We start from the raw sequence: 24,996 nt of genomic DNA, 5'->3' as shown, positions 1-24,996 counted from the left end.
AGCTTGTCTCCTAACGTGATCGACTTTGAAAGAAGTCTGATTCCTGATGATGGCCCGACATGCTGTGGAAATGGAGAAAATAAAGACTTTGGGGGAGGAAAAAAGTGGCTATTTCCCTCGGTTCGTTCGATCCTACTTGTGGGGCATTTTTTCACGTGATTTAGATGGTCCAGATTTAGCCATATTTTTTATTTTTTTAAAAAAATAGTGGACCTCATGTACTTGTGGCTAAATCTGAATCCTAGATCTACACATTTGCACTGCCCCACATATAGGGTGAAACATTCCATTTCCGTCTGTCTATTCAAATTAATGTTTTATAAATTTTTGTGGCATTTTGTCATTATTCTATATTTTTAACAATCTTTTTCTTCCACCTCTTGCCTTGTGCAATTACCTTTCTTCAAAATAATGATAATGAATCAAATACATATGACTACATGAGGCATTGACTTTTGATACCCCCGGATGGAGGATGGGCTCGGCCCACTCCCGATAGCCCATCTCGTGGGAAGCCCAGCGCTCAGAGGAGCGCTTGAAGTCATCCGCGGGAGGTCATCCGGGAGGTCATCCCAACCGACCTCCCATGTCAGCAGGACCGTCGATTAGAGAGGGTGGCCGAGGTCCCATGCCGATCTCCCGTGCCGACCTCCCAGCAAGATGCCGAGCCGACCTCATACGTTGCGATATCGGGGCGGTATGAGACGCGTTGGCTGAGCTCCCGAGCCGAGCTCCCATGCGGTCCTGGCTTCACGTGGGCTCATGCCTACAAGAGCCCTTCCTCAGATGCGAAGTGCGTAGCCCACGGAGATCAAAGCCCAGAAAAGTAAAGCCCATCAGATATCTAAATCAAATCTGGGTGAAGATCTAATCAAATCTTCCGGAGATTCTGGAGATCGAAACCTACCAAAACTAGGACTCTATTGTTCTCCTATAAATACCAGGTTCCGTTCATTGTTTTAGCAATTCATACTTTTTCACATTCTCTTTACACACACAGTTTTCTCTCTCAGTTTTCTGACTTGAGCGTCGGAGGGGCTACGCCGGAACAACCTTCCGGCCCCCTTCTAACACTCTTGTTTGTGTTTCTGGATTTCGAGGTGTCTGATCCGAGCTCCCAAGGTGAAGATCCGACCTCCCAGACAGCATTCAAACGTTTGGTCCGAGCTCTCCAAGCAGGGATCTGACTTCCCAGCTAGCATCACCGATTTCAGCGATATCAATTGGCGCCGTCTGTGGGAATATACTGAGAAGACGTAGACATGTGGGGACGAACAGGTATAAGAACAGGCCCTGCGCGTGGTAACCGAGGTCCCGGAGGTGGCAACCAGGGCCATGCAGATGGCAACCGAGGTCCGGAGGTGGCAACCAGGGCCATGCAGATGGCAACCGAGGTCCCGGAGGTGGCAACCAGGGCCATGTAGATGGCAACCGAGGTCCCGGAGGTGGCAACCAGGGCCATGCAGATGGCAACCGAGGTCCCGGAGGTGGCCAAGGCAGAGGTGTGGCTGATCTTAGTCTAGACCAATTGGCCCAGTTGATTAATAGGTCTGTGAATGAGGCCCTCCGTCGAAATCGTACTCCATCACCACCGCCACAACAACCTCCTCCTCCTCCTCCCCCTCCTCCCCCTCTTCCTGAGCATATGGAAGCCATTTGGGAGGAAGTCAGGAGGCTTGGCAGGCGGATGGGGGGCCGACCTCCCGTATTGGACAGAGAAAGCCCACTCTCCCTCGAGATACTAAATGAAGACCTCCCCGTTAATTTCCGTCAACCAACCGTCAAGGATTATGATGGAAGTACGGACCCCGAAGAATACCTCGGAAGGTTCAATAATTCTGCTTTGCTTCACCGATACTCAGATGGGGTCAAATGCCGGGTCTTCCTTACCACCCTAGTGGGACCCGCCCAGAGGTGGTTTGATTTGCTCCCGCCACATTCCATTACCAGCTTTCGAGAATTCAGCACCCTATTCATAAACCAGTATGCTACAAGTAAGAAATACTTGAAAACCTCATTGGGTCTGTTCAATTTGAAACAAGGAGATACAGATTCACTGAGGGACTTCATTAGGCGATTCAACAGTGCGGCCTTGGAGGTCCCAGCTGCAGCAACGGAAACTCTGGTAAATGCTTTCACACAAGGGCTCCGAGGGGGACAATTCTTCAACTCCTTAGTCAAAAAACCCCCTCAAAGTTATGATGAGCTCCTGAGCCGAGCTGAGAAATACGTGAATCTTGAGGATGCACAAAGGCAAAGGCGAGTGGATATCCGACCCGATGATAAAAATAAGGGGAAAGAGAAAGTGGAACCAAGTAGGAAGAGGCCTGCAGAAAGAACAGAGGAACGGAGCCGAGGTACTGGACCTTTCCCTTATGCCCCGTTGGCAATGAGCTTGGAAAGAGCTATGGCCATTTGTGAAGAAAGAAGAAAGCTGGAGCGACCGAAACAAGCCGAGAAAGGGCCGCGTTTACCGCCCTCAGAAAAGTTTTGTGAGTTCCATCAAGAGTACGGTCACGTCACCAATGATTGCCAGAAATTGGGGGAAGAGGTCCAAAGAATCATGCAAAGAGACCCTCACATGAAGAACCTCCTAGCTCGATCAGAAGGAAGATATCGAGATGATCGAAGGGATCGAGGACCTCCTGGGGTTAATCAGAGGCCACAACCCCGGGAGAACCGACCCAACCGCGGGGGTCGAGATGACCCCCCGCGACATCAAGGCCCTCAGGTCCAGCAGATTGCTAATGATCCGACCAGAGGTATAATCCACATGATAACGGGCGGCGCCACCGACGGAGATTCGGGCAGAGCTCGTAAAGCTCATGGTCGGAGATTGGAAAGTTTGGGGTTAGACCTTGCCCCCAAAGATGACCCCGTCATTGGCTTCGGGCCGGATGATATGAAAGGTGTTGTGGCACCTCATAACGACGCCTTATTAGTCACTCTTACTATCGCCAACTATGACGTCGCAAGAATCTTTGTTGACACCGGAAGCTCAGTTAACGTTATTTTCAAAAGAACCCTGGACCAAATGAAAGTGGAAGGTTTCGAGTTTGATCATATCTCTACGCCTTTATTTGGCTTCACAGGACATGCGGTCCAAACTGTAGGGCAAATCATGCTCCCCTTATCCCTAGGGGCGGGACCTCACCGCATCACAAAAATGACATGTTTTACTGTGGTGGATGCCCCCTCTTCCTACAACGGAATACTTGGCCGACCTGCCCTGGCCGACTTCCGAGCTGTAAGCTCTACCTATCATCAAAATCTGAAATATCCTGTGGGGAATGAAGTAGGAGTCGTCGGGGGGGATCAGAAATCCTCTCGACGATGTTATGTGGATGAGGTAAGGCAAGAAGTCAAAAGATCTCGGACCGAGGTAGGGATGATTGTGGCCCAACCAAATATGACCTCCAGAAGAGAGGTTCAGCTCACCTCAGAAGAGGAGCCAGAAACGGTGGAAATAGGGGTCCAACGGAGTGTCAGGGTGGCGGCTGATCTTGATCCCGAAACCAAGCATGATCTACTGGCTTGTTTAAAAACTAACATTGATGTATTTGCTTGGTCTCCACAAGAGCTTCGGGGGATCAGCCCCGGGATAATGAAACACCACCTCAACATTCTCCCTGAAGCCCGGCCAGTCAAACAGAAGAAGAGGCATTTTGGCCCCGAGAAAGACAAGGTAATAAAAGAACAGGTAGACGAGCTTCTTAAGGCAGGACACATTAGGGAGATCTTTTTCCCAACATGGCTATCAAATGTTGTCCTGGTCCCCAAGAGCTCGGGAAAATGGAGAATGTGCGTCGACTTCAGAGATCTTAATAAGGCTTGTCCAAAAGATTGTTACCCCTTGCCGAGGATAGACCAACTGGTTGATTCCACCGCAGGTCATCAGTACTTATGTTTGATGGATGCTTATCAAGGATACCATCAGATCCCCTTAGCAGAAGAAGACCAGGACAAAGTGAGTTTCATCACTTCCGAAGGGACGTTTTGTTATGTAGTGATGCCTTTCGGGTTAAAAAATGCGGGAGCCACCTATCAAAGGCTCATGGACAAGATTTTCTCAGCCCAGGCCGGAAGAAATGTGGAAGTGTATGTGGATGATATTCTTGTAAAGTCGAAGAACTCGGCTGATCTCATAAAAGATCTCCGTGAGACCTTTGCCACTTTGAGATCTTACAGGCTAAAGCTGAACCCCCAAAAATGCACTTTTGGGGTCAAAAGTGGGAAATTCCTTGGGTACATGGTAACAGAAAGGGGAATTGAGGCCAATCCTGAGAAAGTAAAAGCTATTCAATCTATGACACCTCCTGGGAATCTCCAGGAGGTCCAGAAGCTCGCCGGGAGAATCGCCGCTTTGTCACGATTCATTTCAAGAGCGGCACATCGTAGTTTACCCTTCTTCCGAGTCCTCAGGAAAGCTAAAAAATTCGAATGGGATGAAGAATGCGTGAGGGCATTCGAGGATCTGAAGAAGCATTTGGCGGAGCTCCCCATATTAGCCAAACCAGCCCCAGGGGAACCATTGTATGTTTACCTCTCGGCCACTGAGATGGCTGTTAGTTCAGTCTTGGTCAGGCAGAAAGGCACGGAACAAAGCCCCGTATATTACATCTCTCACGCCCTCAAGGGAGCGGAGCTCAGATATACAGTTGTGGAGAAGCTCGCTCTGGCCTTGGTAACAACAGCTCGAAGACTAAGGCCTTACTTTCTATCTCACCCCATTATGGTCCTCACCAACAGCCCTCTCGGGAAAATAATGACGCATGCTGATATCTCAGGAAGGTTGGTAAAGTGGACCACTGAACTAGGGGAATATGACATTCAATATGGGCCTCGAACCGCAATCAAAGCGCAGGCCTTGGCCGATTTCTTGGCCGAGACTTTGCATGTGGAGGTGGAAGATCTTTGGAAGGTCTATGTGGATGGTTCATCCACCAATGAAGGCAGCGGAGTTGGTGTGTTATTAATCTCTCCAAAAGGGGATGAACTAAAGTTAGCCGTGAGGCTAGACTTTAGGACATCCAACAATGAGGCAGAATACGAAGCGGTCTTAGCGGGTCTAAGAGCAGCACGGCAGGTCGGAGCAGCTCGAGTCCACATCTTCTCTGATTCTCAGCTGGTGGCCCACCAAATGAATGGATCATACGACATCAAGAATGAAAGATTGATAGAATACGTAAAAGCGGTGGAAGCAGCTAAAGAACTCTTTACAGAACTGGTTTTTAAGCAGATCCCCCGAGAGGAAAATGAGGGAGCCGACGCCCTTGCTAAAATGGCCAGCTCGCTCCACAGCTGGAAATCAAGAGAGGTGGTGGTCCAAGTAGAGCTAAGCCCTTCTGTGCACTACCCCTCTCCTGAGCACGAAGACAATGACTGGCGCGCCGAGTTATTAGATTACATGAAAGATGGGGTGCTCCCCGAAGATCCGAAGAAGGCTTACAGGATGAAGCGAAGAAGCCTTCGGTTTGTAATGATCAACGGAACTCTTTACAAGAGGTCAGCCTCTCGGCCTCTTCTCAAGTGTTTGGGTCCCAAGCAATCTAACTATGTACTAAGAGAGATTCATGGAGGCTGTTGCGGGAATCACTTGGGATCTTATTTTCTAGCACGAAAGGCACTCTTGGCCGGATATTTCTGGCCCACTATGTTAAAAGATGCTCTAGCCATCGTCATCTCATGCGACAGCTGCCAACGTCATGGTAAGCTCCAACATCAACCAGCTGCCCTAATGAAGAGTATTGTGGCAGCCTGCCCGTTTGACCAATGAGGGATCGACATTGTGGGACCTTTTCCCCCGGCCCCAGCCCAGAAAAAATTCTTGCTCGTGGCCATAGATTACTTCTCAAAGTGGGTAGAGGCTGAGGCTTTGGCTAAGATAACTGAAAATGAGGTACTCAAATTTCTCTGGAAGAACATCGTCTGCAGGTTTGGGGTCCCGAGGAAGTTGATATCCGACAACGGAAGGCAATTTCAAGGAAGCCGGATCCAAGCCTGGTGTAAAGAGATGAAGATCCAGCAGCACTTCACCTCCGTGGCCTACCCTCAATGCAATGGCCAAGTGGAGGTCACCAACAGATCCTTAGTGCAGAGCCTGAAGACCAGACTCGGGAGCGCGAAAGGTAATTGGGTGGAGGAACTCCCCAGCGTGCTTTGGTCGTACAGGACCACCCCAAAAATAGGCACGGGGGAGACGCCTTTCAGCCTAGTCTATGGAAATGAAGCCGTGCTTCCGGCGGAGATCGGTGAAGAGACACCTCGCGTCACATTCTATGATGAGCAAAACAATGAGAGACGAGCAACAGACTTGGATTTCGTGGAAGAAAAAAGAGAAGCCGCGGCCATAAGAATGGAAGCTTACAAGAGACGCATAGCCCAGTCTTACAACAAAAAGGTCATTCAGAGGAGCTTCCAGGTGGGAGACTTGGTCTTTAAGAAGGTTCAGGAAGAGAAGATCGGAAAGCTCGATCCAAAGTGGGAAGGGCCGTTCAAAGTGGTGGAAAAGCTCAGCTCGGGTGCCTACTACTTAGAAGACTGGACAGGGAAGAAATTGAAGAGGCCGTGGAATGCTTATCACCTTCGCAAATATTATGCTTAGATATTGCTAGAAGCTTTAGTTTTTTTTTATGTCATTTACTTTCGATGCAAGGACGTCAGGCTTTGATGCTTTATTCAAATACATTAATAAAGTTATGCATTTTGTTTGAAATTGTTATTATTGCAGAAAGGGTTTTCACCCTCAGTCAGGAGCCCAGAGCTCACCTCATCTTGGTCACGCCAAGTATGAAAAGGGTTTTCACCCTCAGTCAGTTCAGGAGCCCAGAGCTCACCTCATCTTGGTCAAGCCAAGTATGAAAAGGGTTTTCACCCTCAGTCAGTTCAGGAGCCCAGAGCTCACTCCAAGCAGGGATCTGACTTCCCAGCTAGCATCACCGATTTCAGCGATATCAACTTTATTTGTGAATTAATAAACCTCAATGATTTTTTAAGGAATTCCAAGAACTAATAGTATATTTATCAGAACATCAAATCAATTCTTCTCGACTTGACAAATTACAAAAGACAGATGGAAAACATAATACGACATTCCTTATCAAATATATCGTTTCGAAAGATCATCTCGGATAAAACTCAGTGACTGACATGTCATTTTTTGCATTACTTGAGTTATATCTATTGACCGTGGAATACCTTGGCTCCAAAGGTACCGGAGGCAAAGATGCACTGAAGCTGCTAAGCATAAGAACAACAGAAGACATCGTTGGTCTGTCAACAGGATTATCTTGTACGCATAACAAACCGATATGAATGCATCTTAACATATCATGTATGGCACTCGAACTAGTCCTGAGCACAGGATCGATCAGATTCTCAGCCACTCCTTGCCGCCAACTTTTCCATCCCTATGAAATACATTTTCCTCAACACTAGTTAATCATACATGCACATGTATGTCCCACTACCTATGGGTATCAATGGATGGAGATTTGAGTTTAAATGAAAATTAAATGGGAATTTTTTGTATAAATTTCGTGTCCTAAATATAATCAGAACTGTTGTAATACAAATCAAACAAAGATATTAACCAAAAATATTACTTCAGTTAACCACTGATATTAGTAGCTGATAGAATAGGATTTCGGCTTTCCTTGCTTACCTTATTTAAGAGGTCGTCCATATCCTCCCAATTTTGATCTGATATATTTTTCTGACCGCTTACAATTTCGAGCACCAACACACCGAAACTAAATACATCAGACTTGACAGAGAAATGTCCATACCTCGCATATTCTGGTGACATGTATCCACTATAATAAGCATGTCGTTCGTTAGTTGTTGAAGCAAGGAAAGTCTTACAAGACATAATCATTCATCCTCCATTAAAAAAAAAAAAACAATGATGTTTGCTAGTCAAGAGGGGACTCGATCTTGGCTGAGAAGGAGTTGATTTCTAAATAAAAAAAATTTGAAATTTATATGTATTTTTTATAAAAACGTAAAGATACTTAGTTGAACATTTGTCTATTTACCAAAAATTATATCTAATGTGAGAAAATTACAAAAAACATCCGGTAACTTGGTCTGTGATGCAAGTAATCAGAATTTTTTTTTTCTTTTTCCCTTTCTGGGTCTTTTTTTTTTAAAAAATTGTCGCAGTGTTGATCTAACATCTAATATTGTAGAAATGACAACCCGAAATCCATTAACCGCGATTTTGGATCTCAGTCCTAGTAATGCTATCGTGAGAATACTTACTATGTTCCGACAATTCTATTGGTATGAGCTTGAGTTTCATCAGCGGCAAACAACCTCGCCATGCCAAAGTCTGATATTTTGGGATTCATATCACCATCTAAGAGTATATTGTTGGCTTTAAGATCACGGTGAATTATTTTGAGTCGAGATTCTTCGTGCAAATACAGAAGTCCCCTAGCTATTCCTCCTATGATCTTGTATCGCTTCCCAGAGTCCAAATTCATACGTTCTATCGGGTCTTTAATAATATGTAAAAAACAAAAAAACGTTAGAGCTCAAAAGTATTTAACTGATTAATTTTTGCTGGAAATAATATCGAAACATTACCAAATATATATCTGTCGAGACTGGCATTCTCAACAAACTCATAGACAAGAAGTCTCTCTCTGCCTTCAATGGAGAAACCCAAGAGTCTCACAAGATTCCGGTGTTGTAGTTTGGCCACTAGTAAAACTTCATTCTTGAATTCGATGTCACCTTGCCCCGAATCTATAGACAATCTTTTTACAGCAATATCACATCCGTTCGAAAGTTTACCCTATTATCAAATACTAACATATTCAAAAACCAGTCCAAACTAGCTATATCGGTGTCACCATGAATATTGGATGGATATTGTTGCAAACTACAAGAGTTTTTGTGGAATCTATATGTTTGATTACCTTGTAAACAACACCAAATCCACCTTGCCCTAGTTTATTAGTATCTGAGAAACCATCTGTTGCAGCTTTGATCTCCGAAAAATCATATTGTAAAGATTCAGCAAAATTAATGCCATGTGTGGCTTCAAATTATTAAGAAGGGAACGCTTTAGAGAAGTTTCTACTAAAACCTGAGTGACAAGTTAGGGAAAAGATGAAAAACTTACACTCAAGTTCTTCCTTGTTCTGTTTTTTTGTTCTCTTTATCAACAGGATGCCAGCACATACAGCTAGTGTTATACACACAACGATTGAAACAACAACGGCGATGATGATTCGAGTTCTACTGGCATCTTTTTTCCCTGTAAAATCATAATATTTCAATCATTTTACAACCCCAACAAATTGAAGTTCTGAGTATGTATTATTTATTTTGAGAGGAATGCATGTCATTATCATATTTCGGCAGACGATTGCATTCCTTCAAAATGAACATGGACATGCAGAAGAAGGACAAGGGGAAGACGATTGTATTCTAAGTCTCGAATGACTCTTATAATGATCTTCTTAAAATATCCCAAGAGGTTAATGAAATCAGATCTTTGTGAGGATTCAATCGCATATATCACAAAGAAAATTGGGGATTATTTGAAGAGAATCAGAGATAAGAAGAAGGCTGGACAACCATCGAAGTTTCCCAGTCTTCCAGCCCCTAAACCTCCTGTCCAACAACAATTTCGACCAAGAAATGAAGGCAATGGTCAATTTAATTTGAAGAAGTATGACTCGATGCAGTGTAGAAAATGCAATGGATTTGGTCACTATGCCAATGAGTGTGCTAACAGATTACGAAAGAACAAAGACTATAATGTTTCTCTAAGCGATGAAGAATCTGATAAGGAGGAGAAATCTAATGATGACGATAATCACACCTCTATGACTGCACTCTTGACTGAAAAACTTTGGCTGCAAGTGAACCCTTTAGGTGTTGCCCTAGGTGTTGCCACTCCTGGACGCAACACGTGCGCAAAATTAGTATGCTTAAAATCTATGTCTTCTGGAAACTTGAGTACAGATGATGATTTGGAACCTGATGATGAAGAATTCACTCTTGAGAGTGTACAAAATCTTTGTGAAGATTGTATGCTGATTGGATTAAAAGAAACAAGCTTAACTCAACTCTCATGAAGGGAACACCGAACTAAAAACTGTGGTTGTCAAACTTGAAGTAATCCTAAGCAAAAAGGACTTCGAACAAGGCAAGACCAAGGGTGAGCTTCAAAAAGAAACTGAGACTTTATCCAAGTTCAATTCGAGTACATCCAATCTTGAATCCATACTTTTGATGGGAACAGATGACAAAAAATGCTTAGGTTTCAAAGACAGTGTGTTTGAAGTTGGTGAATCTTCAAAATCAACTATCTTTGTGAATGGAAAAGCTGATACATCCACACAGTCACAATCCACGTCGTCGATCAAAAGTTCTCCACCAAAAAGACAACTTGCTGCACACGTTCCTAAGAAAAGAAACGCGGTATGTATGTCATTACTGTTTCAAACCTGGACATATCAGGCACTACTGTTTTAAACGTAGGGAGGATTGCATAAATCAAAAGACAAGCCGGATGTTGCCCCGAATAGGGGTGTCAATCCGGATGTGTTGGCTGGGTTGAGCAATAGTACTATTCAAAAATTGCTCGTCCCGAATCCAACTCGAACCCGAGCCAACCCGAAAACTCTTAACCCGAATCAACCCGTATAACCTGATTTTGAATTTTTTATAAAAATTTAAAATAAAATTCAAAAAAATAATACTAATATTTTAATTTAAATACATAATAATAAAATCTCCCTCATATATATAATTTAAATTTGAAAGTCTAATTGTAGAAAAATAAAGTGTATTTACTAAATCAAATAAATAATTGTTTAAAAAAAAAATATTCAAAATAAATATTAAATTATGAAATATACAATTAATATTTTTCAGACACACAATATATAAAAATGTAGGTAAAATTTATTAATTATATATTTTAAAAAAAATTAAATTTTTTGGGTAAACTGAACGCAACCCAACCCGATCATTTATTTTGGGTCAGCTATCGGGTCTAACCCGATCTGACCTGAACCCGAAAACCCCAAACCCAAACATGTTTTTTTCGGGTTGAACCGTGTCGGGTTGGTAGGTCGTATCTTATTTTGACACCCCTAGCTTTGCATGTTGCCCAACACTTCCCGCAACACCTCCAACCGTCGACCTACAGTAAGACACATTTGAGTACCAAATGTAAAAACTAATTGTAATGTTGTCTATACTTCATTGAAAACAAACATTGCAGGTCATGATACTTTGATAGTGGAGGCTTACGTCATATAACAGGATCACGAGAACATCTCATTGATTATGTGGAACAAAAAGGTGGTAGAATAACCTATGGAAGAAGATAAGTGTTCTATAGCCTCTTCAACTTCCTCCCTGCCGGGTCCTCCAGATAGTAGGTGTCTGAACTGAGTTTCCCTACCACCTTGAATGACCACTCCCATCTCGGATCCAACTTTCCAACAGCCACATCTTGAATTTTCTTCCAAACCAGGTCTCCAACTTGAAAGCTCCTCTAAATGACCCTTCGATTGTAGGACCTGACTATACATCTTTTGTAAGCTTTCATCCTAATGGCTGCGGTTTCTCTCTTTTCTTCAACTAGGTCTAGGTATGCCACTCGTCTCTCATCATAAAACATCACTTGGGAGGTCTCTTCATCGATATCTGCTAGAAGGGACTGCTTCATTTCCATAAACCAAGCTGAAAGGTGTTTCCCCGGTGCCAATTTTCGGAGTGGTCATGTATGACCACAGACGGCGTCAATTGATGTTGCTGAAATCCGGGATGATAACTGGGAGGTCGGATCTTCACTTGGGGATCTCGGATCGGACCTTCGAAATCTAGAAGCAAAAACAAGAACGTTAGAAGGGGGTCGGAAGGTTGTTCCGGCGTAGCCCCTCCGACGCTCAAGTAAAAAAAAAGAAAGCTGGGAGAGTAATGTGTGTACTTAGAGAGAGTGGATATATAAATGAATAAATAACGAACGAAACCTGGTATTTATAAGTGAATAATAGAGTCCTGATTTGGTAGATTTAGTTCCTCAGAATCTTGTGAAATATTTAGTTAGATCTTGTGCCAGATTTGGTTAGATCTTAGTGAGCTTGATTTGGTTAGATCTTAGTGAACTTGATTTCTGTGGGCTACCCGTTAACGTCTAAGTAAGAGTTCTCATAGTCATGAGCCTGCTTATCATTTTGGTCTCTCGTAAGCTCGACTCGGGAGGTCGGCCAAAACATTACCAATCGGCACGATGACCTCATCTTGGAGGTCGGCTCGGCTCGGCCATGGGAGCTCGGCATGTGAGGTCGGCATAGGGGCTCGGCACCATTTTCCCTGTCGCGATTACGGGAGTTTGGGAGGTCGGCCGAGATCACCTCCCGCCAACTTGGCGGAGATAATCTCTCAAGAGTTTCTGAACGTTGAGCCACTAACTATCTGGGCTACGGAGAGTGAGCCAGACCCATCCTCGGTCCGGGGTATCAGTTATCTATGAGGAGAATCATAACATGAGTTTTTGAAATTATTTGATAATATAGAACAACCATCTTATATAATGGATTATGTGAGTTATTGCATGGTTATTTTAAGATTTTTTAAAAATATATTTTAAGATTTATTACAATAATAACAATCTGAAAAACTAAAAAATAATAATAATCCTGCGAAATATATTTACGCGCTTGGTAGAAATGAGAGAACAAAAGATCAAAAAATTAGACCAAAAAATTATCCATATAATTCAAGAGGTTTGATTTAGTATTATAAAGGTCCAACAGTAAATACATATAATTATCATCTCTTACCTGGCGGTGCCGGCTGCTGTGACAATCCTGCTGGTGGCGGCGGCTGCAGCGGACCTGGTGGTGGTACCGGCTGATGTGGTGGTGGTGGTGGTGGTGGTGATGATGACAGATGTGGTGGTGGTACCGGTTGATGTGGTGGTGGTGGTGGTGGTGGTGATGACAGATGTGGTGGTGGTGGTGGTGGTGGTGATGATGATGATGATGACAGATGTGGTGGTGGTGGTGGTGGTGGTGATGATGATGATGACAGATGTGGTGGTGGTGGTGGTGGTGGTGATGATGATGATGACAGATGTGGTGGTGGTGGTGGTGGTGATAATGATGATGATGACAGATGTGGTGGTGGTGGTGGTGGTGGTGATGATGATGATGACAGATGTGGTGGCAGCGTTGCAAGCTCCTGTAACTCCCGAAGCCTGGTTTCGTTGTATAATGGTAATTGATGATAACGAAAATTGCAGCTCGGCCATAGTACTCTACACCATATGGAAATGTTGCAATATGTTGGGATACTCTCAGCGGCACCAATTAAACAACTACTGCAATTCTCCGGAGACAAATCAGGGGTACACTGAACCAACGAAAAAATAATCCGAAAATCTGCAGAGCTACTATTCCCAGCAGCCACTTTCCTCAGAGAACCACCATTAGCAGCTTGCCCACGAAGCTTGTCCAGTAGCCTGCTAACGTCCGCCATATACTGGACAGGACTCGAGGCGTCCTTTGGATTCCACCAGTACTGCCATGGAAAAGTCGTCATTATCCCGAACATAGATTCATTAGAGTACCGTAGCATGCATATTTCATTCCAGTGAGCGGCTTGCTTGTAATTTGGACACGATTTTACTAATTCAGCAGTGGCGTTTCGGATACAAGTACGGCATTCTTCAAGCTGTACGTCCCCTCTACACAGCACTGCTGCATAGACTATATCCGGGCTCTGCCCTTCGGAGGCGTTGTAGAACCCATTAATATCTACGTTTGTAGGAAGGGAGGATAAGAGTGTGTCCATATTATCCTTGTACGTGCTCAAACTGCTGTAATTGCCGTTGTTTATGCAAGAAGACTGCGCTGCGGCAAACACCAAAAGGTTTGTAAGGATTAAGAAAATGGAGGCGAGCCGCCATCTCTGTGAAATCATAGCTCTCTAAATTTTACTTGCCAGCTACCTTCAACTCCATAATCACTTTTAAGAGGCTGTTGAGGTTCGTAAGTATCGGTATTTAATTAGACAAGCTTGTCTCGACAAAACTCAATTTTATAAAATTATGCACAAAAGTATATAAAAAAAACACAAAAACAATATTAATATTATCAGTTATATATAGCAATATTTTCATAATCGGAATATATGATCGAACCAAGTTTATATTAAAAAAATTAGGACATGAGTGTATGACGGACAAGGGCACAATAAGGGAAGCTTCCCACAATTGACCATTTCAACACCAAAAAGAGAAAATTAAAAAAAAAAAAAAACAAATCCATTCAAATTCCTCTTCTAATTTAATTTTTTAAGAAAAGCAATGCGTTTTAAATCTTCAACCCTAAAAATTAAAAACAAAAATTAGATGAATATTTTTATCTGACAGCTCAAAGTATAAAATTATATTTTTTTAAAAATCTTGTTTTTTTTTCTTCTAATTAGGGCCCCAAGTCAATCCACTAGGCTTTGGCTCTATTGGGGAGAGACTTGAATGCGACTTGAGTCTATACCGGAATACTCAACAGTCTCTCCCCACTCGTTATAGAATTATTGAATGCGACTTGAGTCTATAACGAGTGGAATAGAGAAAAGAAAGACTTCGAGGGAGAAGAAGAGTGACTATTTCCCGTCAATCCAAGTCTTTATAATGGGACCAAAATTAATGTTCTATCAATTTTGATGGCATTTTGTCATATTAAATCTATCCTTTTCTTGCTCTCGTGCCTTTCCTACACGGTAATATTTACAGCCACTCAAACTTATCTAATTAATTTTCTATTTTTTTATTTATCTAAAAAACTCGAATACAATATTCCTGTTTTGTTTGCCATTCACTAGTAATACATTCACTAATAATAGTTATATATTCAATTTAATCTAGCTTAAAATCGCGTATTGAAGAAGAACGTGGAGAAAATAGAAGATAGTTTTAAGATTGAGACTTTGTCCTATCTCACCCCAAAAGCTAATACAAGAAGATAAGATTGTTCAAATCTATATATACAATTCCCCTATATTTTATTTAATCAGTGCGAGACAAATAATAGCCAGTTATCAGGGAAAAAAAATCATTGGAGAACCGAGAGCAATTGTTAAGACATTTATTTTAATGTAATTGGCGAAAAAAATTGAATTGAAAAGTTTGGCTAATTGCCCCAACTGAACCCACAATCCTCTGGGGAGAATATGGACTTAAAGTCATACTAATTCGTTTAAAAGAGTAAATATCTTATAAGCAATTGGACATTGCAAATCCATAACAAAAAAATTACTTCAGTTAACCACTGATATTAGTAGCTGATAGAATAGGATTTCGGCTTTCCTTGCTTACCTTATTTAAGAGGTCGTCCATATCCTCCCAATTTTGATCTGATATATTTTTCTGACCGCTTACAATTTCGAGCACCAACACACCGAAGCTAAATACATCAGACTTGACAGAGAAATGTCCATACCTCGCATATTCTGGTGACATGTATCCACTATAATAAGCATGTCGTTCGTTAGTTGTTGAAGCAAGGAAAGTCTTACAAGGCATAATCATTCATCCTCCATTAAAAAAAAAAATCATATAGTTATGGAATCTATATGTTTGATTACCTTGTAAACAACACCAAATCCACCTTGCCCTAGTTTATTAGTATCTGAGAAACCATCTGTTGCAGCTTTGATCTCCGAAAAATCATATTGTAGAGATTCAGCAAAATTAATGTCATGTGTGGCTTCAAATTAAGAAGGGAAAGTTTTAGAGAAGTTTCTGCTAAAACCTGAGTGACAAGTTGGGGAAAAGATGAAAAACTTACACTCAAGTTCTTCCTTGTTCTGTTTTTTTGTTTTCTTTATTAACAGGATGCCAGCACATACAGCTAGTGTTATACACACAACGATTGAAACAACAACGCCGATGATGATTCGAGTTCTACTGGCATCTTTTTCCCTGTAAAATTATAAAATTTCAATCATTTTACAACTCCAACAAATTTAAGTTCTGAATATGTATTATTTATTTTGCGAGGAATGCATGTCATTATCATATTTTGGCAGAGTATTGTTATACGTAATATCATTGTCGGAGAGTTAATCTTAGCAAATCTCACGCACAAATCAATCAAGACTGGAAATCTATGAAAAAACATTTCCCAGTCATTGTAAAAGAGAGAACAAAAGATCTAGATTAATCCAGATGAAAAAATGGGAAAAAATATAATTTAAGAAGCATGATTTTGGTTTATATATCATCTATTACCTGGTGGCATCGTTTGCGGTGCTGGTGAAATGGTGATGATGGTGACGGTTGTAGTTGTGGTGTTATAGGCGTCAGTATTTCTTGAAGCCTGGTTTCTATCTTCATAACGAATATTGCAGCTAGGATGTAGCGCTCGACATCCTCTCCTTCTGTCACAAAATCTCGAAATGTTCACCGCAGCCCTTGTCAAACAATTACTGCAATCATCCTGAGACAAATCTGGGTACACTGAACCAGCGAAAATACAGTCTGCAAATTGACAGTAGTTCTATTCCCAGCCGCCACCTTGGACAGGGAACCACCATATGCTGCTTGCCCACGAAGATTGTCTAGCAACGTTCTAAGATCCGCCATAAACTGGTCCGGACTCGAGACATTCTGTATACTCCACACGTACACCGGTAGATCAGCAGTCGTCAGGATCCCCAACATGGACTCATTAGAGTACCGTAACATGCAGAATTCATTCCACAGAACGGCTTGTTTTCTATTCGGACACCAGTTAGCTATCTCAATGGTGGCATTTGCAGTACAATTACGACATGTATTGAGCTGAACGTCCCCTCTACAAAGCACTTCCGCATATGCCGTATTAGGGGCCTGCCCCATCGTGGCTTTGTTGAATCCATTGTCATCGATACTTTGTGGCAGAGAAGAGAGGAGGGCATCAAGATTAGACCTGAATGTGCTATTGGTCGTGTAATTGCCGCTGTCCGGGCACCAATAAAATTGGTCTGTGGCTGAGGCCAAAAGGTTTGTGAGAATCAACACAATGGAAGTCACCACGAGTCTGAATTTAACAAGCTTCGTGATCTCCTCCATACATTTTTTGTTGGTAGATTCTCCCTTTCCAACTTAAACTGGTTTGATTAATTGATTTTTCATCAATCTAGATGCATGGCTGAAAGTGCCGTTTAATTGTCGCTTGCGTGCCCTCACATTCATGTAACTGTAAGATAAATAAAATAAAAGGAAAAATATTATTATTATTTTTATTTATGACAAAGAAAGATATTATTATTTTTTTTTTACCAAAGAAAAGATATTATTATTTTGACCAATTCATAGTCATAATTTGCTTGCTTTAAGAAAATTTAACTAAAAAAGTCTGCAAGTCTTTTAGAAAATATATGCAAACCTTTTCGATCCACGTGTCACACTGTAGAAGTGAATGTGCACATTATTTATGGACAAAATTGTAATTTTTTTATTACAATTGAAATCTCTCCTGGCCAGCAGTGTCCCAAATCTGCCAACCAAAAATTCACTTACATTCCTCGAAAGCAAACCTGATTGTCAACATTAAAAATTCTCTACCAAAAACCTTCAAACACAATAACCGAGACACTAATACAAAACACAAAAAGAACATTGGTTCATCAACGAGGTCCGTTTTTCCTACCCTGAACAATATAAACAACATTAGGAACCATAATTAAAGGACAAAACCTTACACCTTACTAACCAAAAAAAAGGGGAAAAAAATGAAAAATGGCATAAAGAAAGGAGAAAATACCCGCTGTCCCCCAGGACGATGACCTTGAGCAATGTTCGCCTAAGCATGGACATTTTTAGAGATGTCAATGGGGTGGGTTTGGCTAAACCCAAGACCCTCCCCATGAAAAAATTTTTGACCCATTACCCGTCCCATCCCGGTTAAATATTCTTCAGACCCATCCTACCTCAAATACGAAACGGGGCCGGTGAGACCCGTGAGACCCGAATTTTTTTAAAATAAAAAAGTAATATTTCTTCTCACATGACTAAATTATGAAACAGACAAGCCTCTAAATACAACATTGTGGAAAATTAATTCATGTTTTCGACCACATTTAATAATAACAACCAAAGTATTTTCACAACATAAAAAATTACATAAAAAAAGAGTTACTAGCTCTCCAAAAAAATCTTGACATCCCCAAAAATAAGTCATAACATAATTTATACAGATCAATATAAAATCAGTGAGTAGGCAATATTTAAGTCTATTAAGATGAATACCAACTATTCTTCCACTATTGTTAAAAGGATATTCAAATGCAACAATTGACATAAGAATAGCTAAGATCGTTATGGTTGAAGTGAGCTACTAAAAAATGAAAATTAATAAAACTAAAACCTTAAAATATTTATATCTACATATATGGGGCGGGTATGGGGCGGGTATTATAGAACCCATGACCCGCCCCATATCCGGACGGGTTTGAAAAATTGGACCCGAAACCCACCCCATGACCCATTTAATATGTCCAAATCCACCCCATACACGCGGATCTATTGCGGGTTTTACCCAGACCCATTGACATCCCTAGACATTTTCTTGATTAAGGCGAATTTTCCTTATTTACTTTATCGCCTAATATTGTTCTTTTTTTGAAAAAAAAAAACGTGAGAATTGTGAAGAAAGGAAAGAGGAAGAAGAAAGGGGCGCCAATTTAGAGCTCTCTCAGAATTTTCCTTTTGACTTTTTTTTTAATATTCCAACGAATCCATCGGTTGTTGGATAAAATTCATAAATTTTACATGTAAAATAAAACAGTAAATTATTATTTATCATATTGATTTTATTTGCTATTATATTAAAAATTCAATTCATTATTATTCATATATTTATTTTAAACTACTTATATACTTATTATTTAAATTTAGGTTTTAAATAAAAATATTTTAAGTAACAATAAAAGCAAAAGCCGGTCAACTAACCTATAATTTATTCAATAACGAAAGCCTATCATATACAATGTTTCTTTTTTGTCCCATGTTTGTCCTACCTTATTAAGTTATATTCTCTCGTTTGGGCTACATGATTAATTTTTTGGTCGTATTTTTTAATATTTCTTTTAAAATATCACACCTTAAAAAAATTATTTTATCTCGATATATTTGATATACATTTTACATCCTATATTAAAAAGTTGGTACTTTGTGTATATGTTATGCATAATTTACACAACAGGGCAACAGGCCATAGTTCGGCAGATTAAGTTCGCAATTTTCGAGTTATAATCACGGGTCATAGTTCGGGGGATCCATTGGCTTTTGCTCAACTGATACTCAAGAATACCACATACGTGTATCTCTTAAAAAGATCATGCACAGATAGTATGACAAACTTCTCCATTATATCAGTTTCAAAAAAGAACTGAAAAAAACGGAGAATTAGGCATTTACAGCAGTACTAGACATAGATAGGAACGAACAAAATTGCTCGACTTTATTGAGCAAAACACTTGTTCAACAAGCTTCTAAGCACGTAAGCAAGCTAGAGCAATTGATATATAGTGATCGACGTTCAAACATTTTACACTTCACAACTTATGACAGTTAAACAGGAGACATCACACACCAAGAACTTCAACCATATTCTTAAAAATCACCTCGGATGAAAAGCAGTCATTGACATGTCGGTTTTTAATGATTCCATAGATTGATTTGACGACCTTTTAAAGGCTGATGATCCACTTGAATCAAATTCATTTAAACCATACCCACGGAAGTTCGGAATTCTCGAGTTATAGCCACGGGTCGTAGAATGTGTTGGCTCGAAAGGTGCTGGCAGAGACATTATGGAGCTACCAAGCATAAAAACAACTGAACCCATTGCTGGTCTATCACTAGGATTGTCTTGCACGCATAGCAAACCGATGTGAATGCATCTTAAAATACCACGTAGGGTATTTGAACCAACCCTCAACAGTACTGGATTGATGATATCCTCTGCCGTTCCTTGGCGCCAATGTTTCCATACCTATGAAATATATAGTCTCTTTATAAATAAAAAAAAAAACAGCATTCACCAACATCATCAAGTTCGTAATTGGTTTCAGTTAACACGTCAACAAGACACACACATTTGATACATAGGGGGTGTCCATGAACCAGGCTAAAAGGTCCGGTCATACAAATAAACCGAGTTTAAAAAAATAATGAATAAATATAAAATTTATAAGATCCAAGTGTCTAACCCGTTCGGGTTCACTTGGAATTAGCCTTGTTTAAAACCAGGTCCGACCCAATCAAGGTAGGTCTTGATTAGCCAGATTTAAATAAAAAATCAAACCAAATGATAAAAAAATAATGATTTTTTGATTGGGTAAAAAATAATGATAAAACTTGGAATTATTTATTAGTATTTAACAAATAAATTTTTTAAGCATACCAAATTATATTTTTATTAGCGTACTAGACAGGATTTTGGCTTTCCAGGTTTCAACTTTTAACAGACATAACGAATTCATGTTGCTTACCAGACTTAAGAGGTCTTCCACATCCTCCCCATTTTTATATGATCTATTTTGCTTACCGCTGATAATTTCTAGTATCAGCACACCGAAGCTAAATACATCAGACTTAGCAGAGAACTGTCCGTGCATTGCATATTCTGGTGACATATATCCACTACATAATAATCAAGTTGTTAGTAGTTGAAGAAAGGAAAAGTTACAAAGCTTAATCATGCAGTCTCCATATAGTAAATAAAATCACCATACAGGACTGGGAAGAAGATCATTTCTAATTTTTTTTTAAAATGAAATTTATGTAATTTTAATGGAGAAAAAGTTTCCCAAAAACTTTAATGTTACGATAATTATGCAACTTAAATCTTGTAGAACTTGTAGCAGTGTAAGCTCCACATTTCGATCAAGACAAGTTGCTCATGCCAAAATCCATTCAATGACACTTGGGGCTGGCTCTTCCCACTGCTACTGAAAGAAAACTTACTAAGTTCCAACAATTTTGTTGGTATTGGCTTGAGTTTCATTGACATCAAATAACCTTGCCATGCCGAAATCTGCAATTTTGGGGTTCATATCTCCATCTAAAAGTACATTGCTAGCTTTGAGATCACGATGAATTATTTTGAGTCGAGATTCTTCGTGCAAATATTGAAGTCCCTTTGAAATCCCACATATGATCTTGTAACGGGTCTCCCAATCCAAATCATTGTGTCTGATAGGGTCTGCAGCATACTCAAGTACATGTCTAAATCTAAAGAATATGCAAGCAACAAATAGTGGACCGTGAACTGAAAAGAACATCGAAATATTACCAAATATAAATTTGTCAAGGCTTCTATTCTTGACGAATTCATAGACGAGAAGCCTTTCCTTCCCTTCAATGGAAAAACCCAAGAGTCTTACAAGATTCTTGTGTTGTAGCTTGGCCACCAATAAGACTTCATTCTTGAATTCCGCGTCACCTTGCCTAGAATCCAGGGATAGTCTTTTTACCGCAATATCTTGTCCATTTGTAAGTTTTCCCTTATAAATATTACCATAAGTCAGTCCTGCTCTATTTGTTATCACAAATATTTCATATCGATGTAACAGGGTACAAAAAGTTTTAAATAAAACCGATATAGTAGATTACCTTATAAATGACCCCAAATCCACCTTGCCCCAACTCGGTAGAAACTGAGAAATCATTGGTAGCAGCTTTGATTCCGGAAAAATCATATTGTAGAGATTCGACTACGTTAATGTCGCGTGCAGGCTGTGCAGCTTCAAATTAAGAGATGAAGTTTTAGTGAAATTGCTGCTAAAGCATGAAAATTACGTTGGTTAAATTAAAGATGCGATAATAACATGGAAAATGCTATGTGTACATAATGGGTTACATAGAGGCTTACATGTAATTATTAATTAATTATTAAATTACAAATAAAACCCTCACCCTAAATTGATAGACTACCTATTCTATTAATTATTTTTTCTCCTATCTCAGCCCTCACTCCAAATCGATTGACCGTATCTTTCTTCTCCTCTCCCAACCCTCGCTTCCAAATCCATATGCAGTAAAGACGAAGAAAAAATCGAGATCATAGAAATATTCTATTGCTTATCGAGACGACCATCTATTCTCTTTATTTTACATCTTTATTACTGTAAATTAAGCTTAGTTTTTTTCTTCCAATTTGTTGTTTCGTTTGTTTTAAATGTAGATTCGTAAAAGAGATCGTAGATTGTTTCGTTTGTCTAATTCTAATTTTGGCAATATAATAATTTATTATTGTAGTTACAATCATTAATTTTTTTAATTTTAAAAATCATTACTATTAATTTTTTATATGATTTATTAAATATTGAAAAATATAATATTTATCAAAATATATTTTTTTAAAAAAAAAAATTATATGATAAATCTCAGGACTTGCATTAAAAAAAACAATTTAATATTATTGATAGGAGAAGAAATAATGAATGGAATGTGTAGTCTATCAATTTAGGATGAGGGTTTAATTGTAATTTAATAATTATTTAATAATTACATGTAAGTCTCTATGTAACCCATTATGTACACGTAGCATTACCCTAATAACATACGTTCAAGTTCTTCTTTTGGCTTCTTTTTAGCTCTCTTTATCAGCAGGATAATAGCTAATGCAGCCACTATTAAACCCACACCAACTGAAACAGAAGCGATGATCACAGTAATATTATTTTTTTTCCCTGCAAAATCATAACTGAATAGAATTATTTTCCTATTCCAATTATACTTTCAAATATTTATTATGATAATAACTATAGCAATATTGGTGGATAATCATTCAAGGAGTATCTCTTTTTATTTTGCTTAAAAAATCATACCAAATTATACTTTTATTTCATTGATTAAGTTTTAGTTATCTATTAGGAGAATCATAACATGAGTTTTGAAAATTATTTGATAAAATAGAACGACCATATTATATAATGGATTATGTGAGTTATTGCATGGTTATTTTAAGATTTTTTAAAAATATATTTTAAGATTTATTTACAATAATAATAATCTGAAAAACTAAAAAATAATAATAATCCTGCGAAATATATTTACGCGCTTGGTAGAAATGAGAGAACAAAAGATCAAAAAATTAGACAAAGAAATTATCAATATAATTCAAGAGGTTTGATTTAGTATTATAAAGGTCCAACAGTAAATACATATAATTATCATCTCTTACCTGGCGGTGCCGGCTGCTGTGGCAATCCTGGTGGTGGCGGTGGTGGTGATGGTGGTGGCGGCGGCTGCAGCGGACCTGGTGGTGATACCGGCTGTTGTGGTGGTGGTGGTTGTGGTGATACCGGCTGTTGAGGTGGTGGTGGTGGTGGTGACAGTTGTGGTGGCAGCGTTGCAAGCTCCTGTAACTCACGAAGCCTGGTTTCGTTGTAAAATGGTAATTGATGATAACGAAGATTGCAGCTCGGCGATAGTACTCTACACCTTATGGAAATGTTGCAATATGTTGGGATATCCGCAGCGGCCTCAATTAAACAACTACTGCAATTCTCCGGAGACATGTCAGGGGTACACTGAACCAACGAAAAAATAATCTGAAAATCTGCAGAGCTACTATTCCCAGCAGCTACTTTCCTCAGAGAACCACCATTAGCAGCTTGCCCACGAAGCTTGTCCAGTAGCCTGCTAACGTCCGCCATATACTGGACAGGACTGGAGGCGTCCTTTAGACCCCACCGGTACCACGATGGATACATCTTCATTATCCCGAACATAGATTCATTAGAGTACCGTAGCATGCAGAGTTCATTCCAGTGAACGGCTTGCTTGTAATTTGGACACGATTTTACTAATTCAGTAGCGGCGTTTCGGATACAAGTACGACATTCTTCAGGCTGTACGTCCCCTCTACACAGCACTGCTGCATAGACTATATCCGGGCTCTGCCCTTCGGAGGCGTTGTAGAATCCATGAATATCGACGTTTGTAGGAAGGGAGGATAAGAGTGTGTCCATATTATCCTTGTACGTGCTAAAACTGCTGTAATTGCCGTTCTTTATGCAAGAAAACTGCGCTGCGGCAAACGCCAAAAGGTTTGTAAGGATTAAGAAAATGGAGGCGAGCCGCCATCTCTGTGAAATCATAGCTCTCTAAAGTTTACTTGCCAGCTACCTTCAACTCCATAATCATTTTTAGGAGGCTGTTGAGGTTCGTAACTATCTGTATTTAATTAGACGCCACAAAACTCGATTCTATAAAATTATGCACAAAAGTATTAAAAAACACTAAAAATTTATTAATATTATCCGTTAGACTTTTATATATACATTTATTTATTATTATTATAAAAAATCATTAATTGTATCAATTTAGTGGGTAGTTTTTTGTGTGTATTAAATCGATTTACAACTCATCATGGCACAAACATTTCTTATTTATGCAATAATAATAACCCTTATGGAATTAATATTAGTTATTTATAAGTAAACATACCGTTAGCTATTATTATGTTTATAATATGGTAAATGAGGCTATTTTCTTTTATTATTTTATATAATTTCATCTTTTAAACTAAATGGTTAGTACGTATAAGTTTTGAGATTATGTATATATAGCAATGTTTTCATATTCGGATAGATGATTGAACCGATTTTTCGATAGATCTGTCCAAAAAACAGTTATATCACATAATTGTGAATAATAATAATAATAATAATAATAATAATAATAATAATAATAATGATGATAATAAATTTATTTATTAAATTTAAAATCTAAACAACATACACATAATCAAATATAATTATATTGTATACAAAAATAAAATTCTATAATACCAAAATAATATTTTAAACAAAATTCAAATAATCATATATATATATATATAGATAACTAAAATAAAATTTATATTTTAAAATCTAAGAAATGAGCAAATAATTTTTATAATCCCTGGGTAAGTTTTTAGTACAACATTTTCACATGATGTATACCACATTTTGTATGACACAGTACCA

At 39.4% G+C, this 24,996-nt stretch overlaps 2 protein-coding genes, 1 long non-coding RNA gene and 1 pseudogene across 5 annotated transcripts; all 4 read right to left on the bottom strand.

The window, feature by feature from the left end:
• Positions 1-6,985: 6,985 nt before the first annotated feature.
• On the bottom strand, positions 6,986-14,163 carry LOC140834793 (cysteine-rich receptor-like protein kinase 44). 2 transcript variants are annotated; one of them, XM_073199927.1, is made up of 7 exons: positions 11,339-11,812; positions 9,131-9,265; positions 8,925-9,046; positions 8,590-8,800; positions 8,263-8,500; positions 7,664-7,814; positions 6,986-7,409 (listed from the first exon to the last, which is right to left on the bottom strand). In XM_073199927.1, the coding sequence occupies exons 1-7, from the start codon at positions 11,556-11,558 to the stop codon at positions 7,122-7,124; spliced, it is 1,365 nt and encodes a 454-aa protein (XP_073056028.1). In that variant the 5' UTR covers positions 11,559-11,812; the 3' UTR covers positions 6,986-7,121. The 2 variants fall into 2 exon arrangements, with proteins under 2 accessions (XP_073056028.1, XP_073056029.1); XM_073199928.1 differs by lacking the exon at positions 11,339-11,812 and adding an exon at positions 13,142-14,163 and having other exon boundaries at positions 7,000-7,409; positions 9,131-9,267.
• A 1,084-nt stretch (positions 14,164-15,247) lies between these two features.
• Positions 15,248-15,950, bottom strand: LOC140834794 (uncharacterized). Its single transcript, XR_012118760.1, has 3 exons — positions 15,822-15,950; positions 15,619-15,740; positions 15,248-15,500 (listed from the first exon to the last, which is right to left on the bottom strand). It is a non-coding gene; the product is annotated as an uncharacterized lncRNA (long non-coding RNA).
• Positions 15,951-16,253: 303 nt separating this feature from the next.
• Positions 16,254-17,149, bottom strand: LOC140835515 (antimicrobial ginkbilobin-2-like protein; annotated as a pseudogene).
• Positions 17,150-19,419: 2,270 nt separating this feature from the next.
• On the bottom strand, positions 19,420-24,203 carry LOC140834791 (cysteine-rich receptor-like protein kinase 15). 2 transcript variants are annotated; one of them, XM_073199925.1, is made up of 7 exons: positions 23,208-24,200; positions 22,588-22,713; positions 21,635-21,765; positions 21,315-21,525; positions 20,987-21,224; positions 20,512-20,662; positions 19,424-20,012 (listed from the first exon to the last, which is right to left on the bottom strand). In XM_073199925.1, the coding sequence occupies exons 1-7, from the start codon at positions 24,124-24,126 to the stop codon at positions 19,638-19,640; spliced, it is 2,151 nt and encodes a 716-aa protein (XP_073056026.1). In that variant the 5' UTR covers positions 24,127-24,200; the 3' UTR covers positions 19,424-19,637. The 2 variants fall into 2 exon arrangements, with proteins under 2 accessions (XP_073056025.1, XP_073056026.1); XM_073199924.1 differs by having other exon boundaries at positions 19,420-20,012; positions 20,987-21,525; positions 23,208-24,203.
• Positions 24,204-24,996: the final 793 nt, after the last annotated feature.

This window comes from Primulina eburnea, chromosome 6 (genome assembly GCF_022965805.1).
Source record: "Primulina eburnea isolate SZY01 chromosome 6, ASM2296580v1, whole genome shotgun sequence".
Lineage (NCBI taxonomy): Eukaryota > Viridiplantae > Streptophyta > Magnoliopsida > Lamiales > Gesneriaceae > Primulina > Primulina eburnea.
The sequence above is the reverse complement of the archived record's forward strand: the minus strand, read 5'-3'. Positions and strand labels throughout refer to the sequence as shown.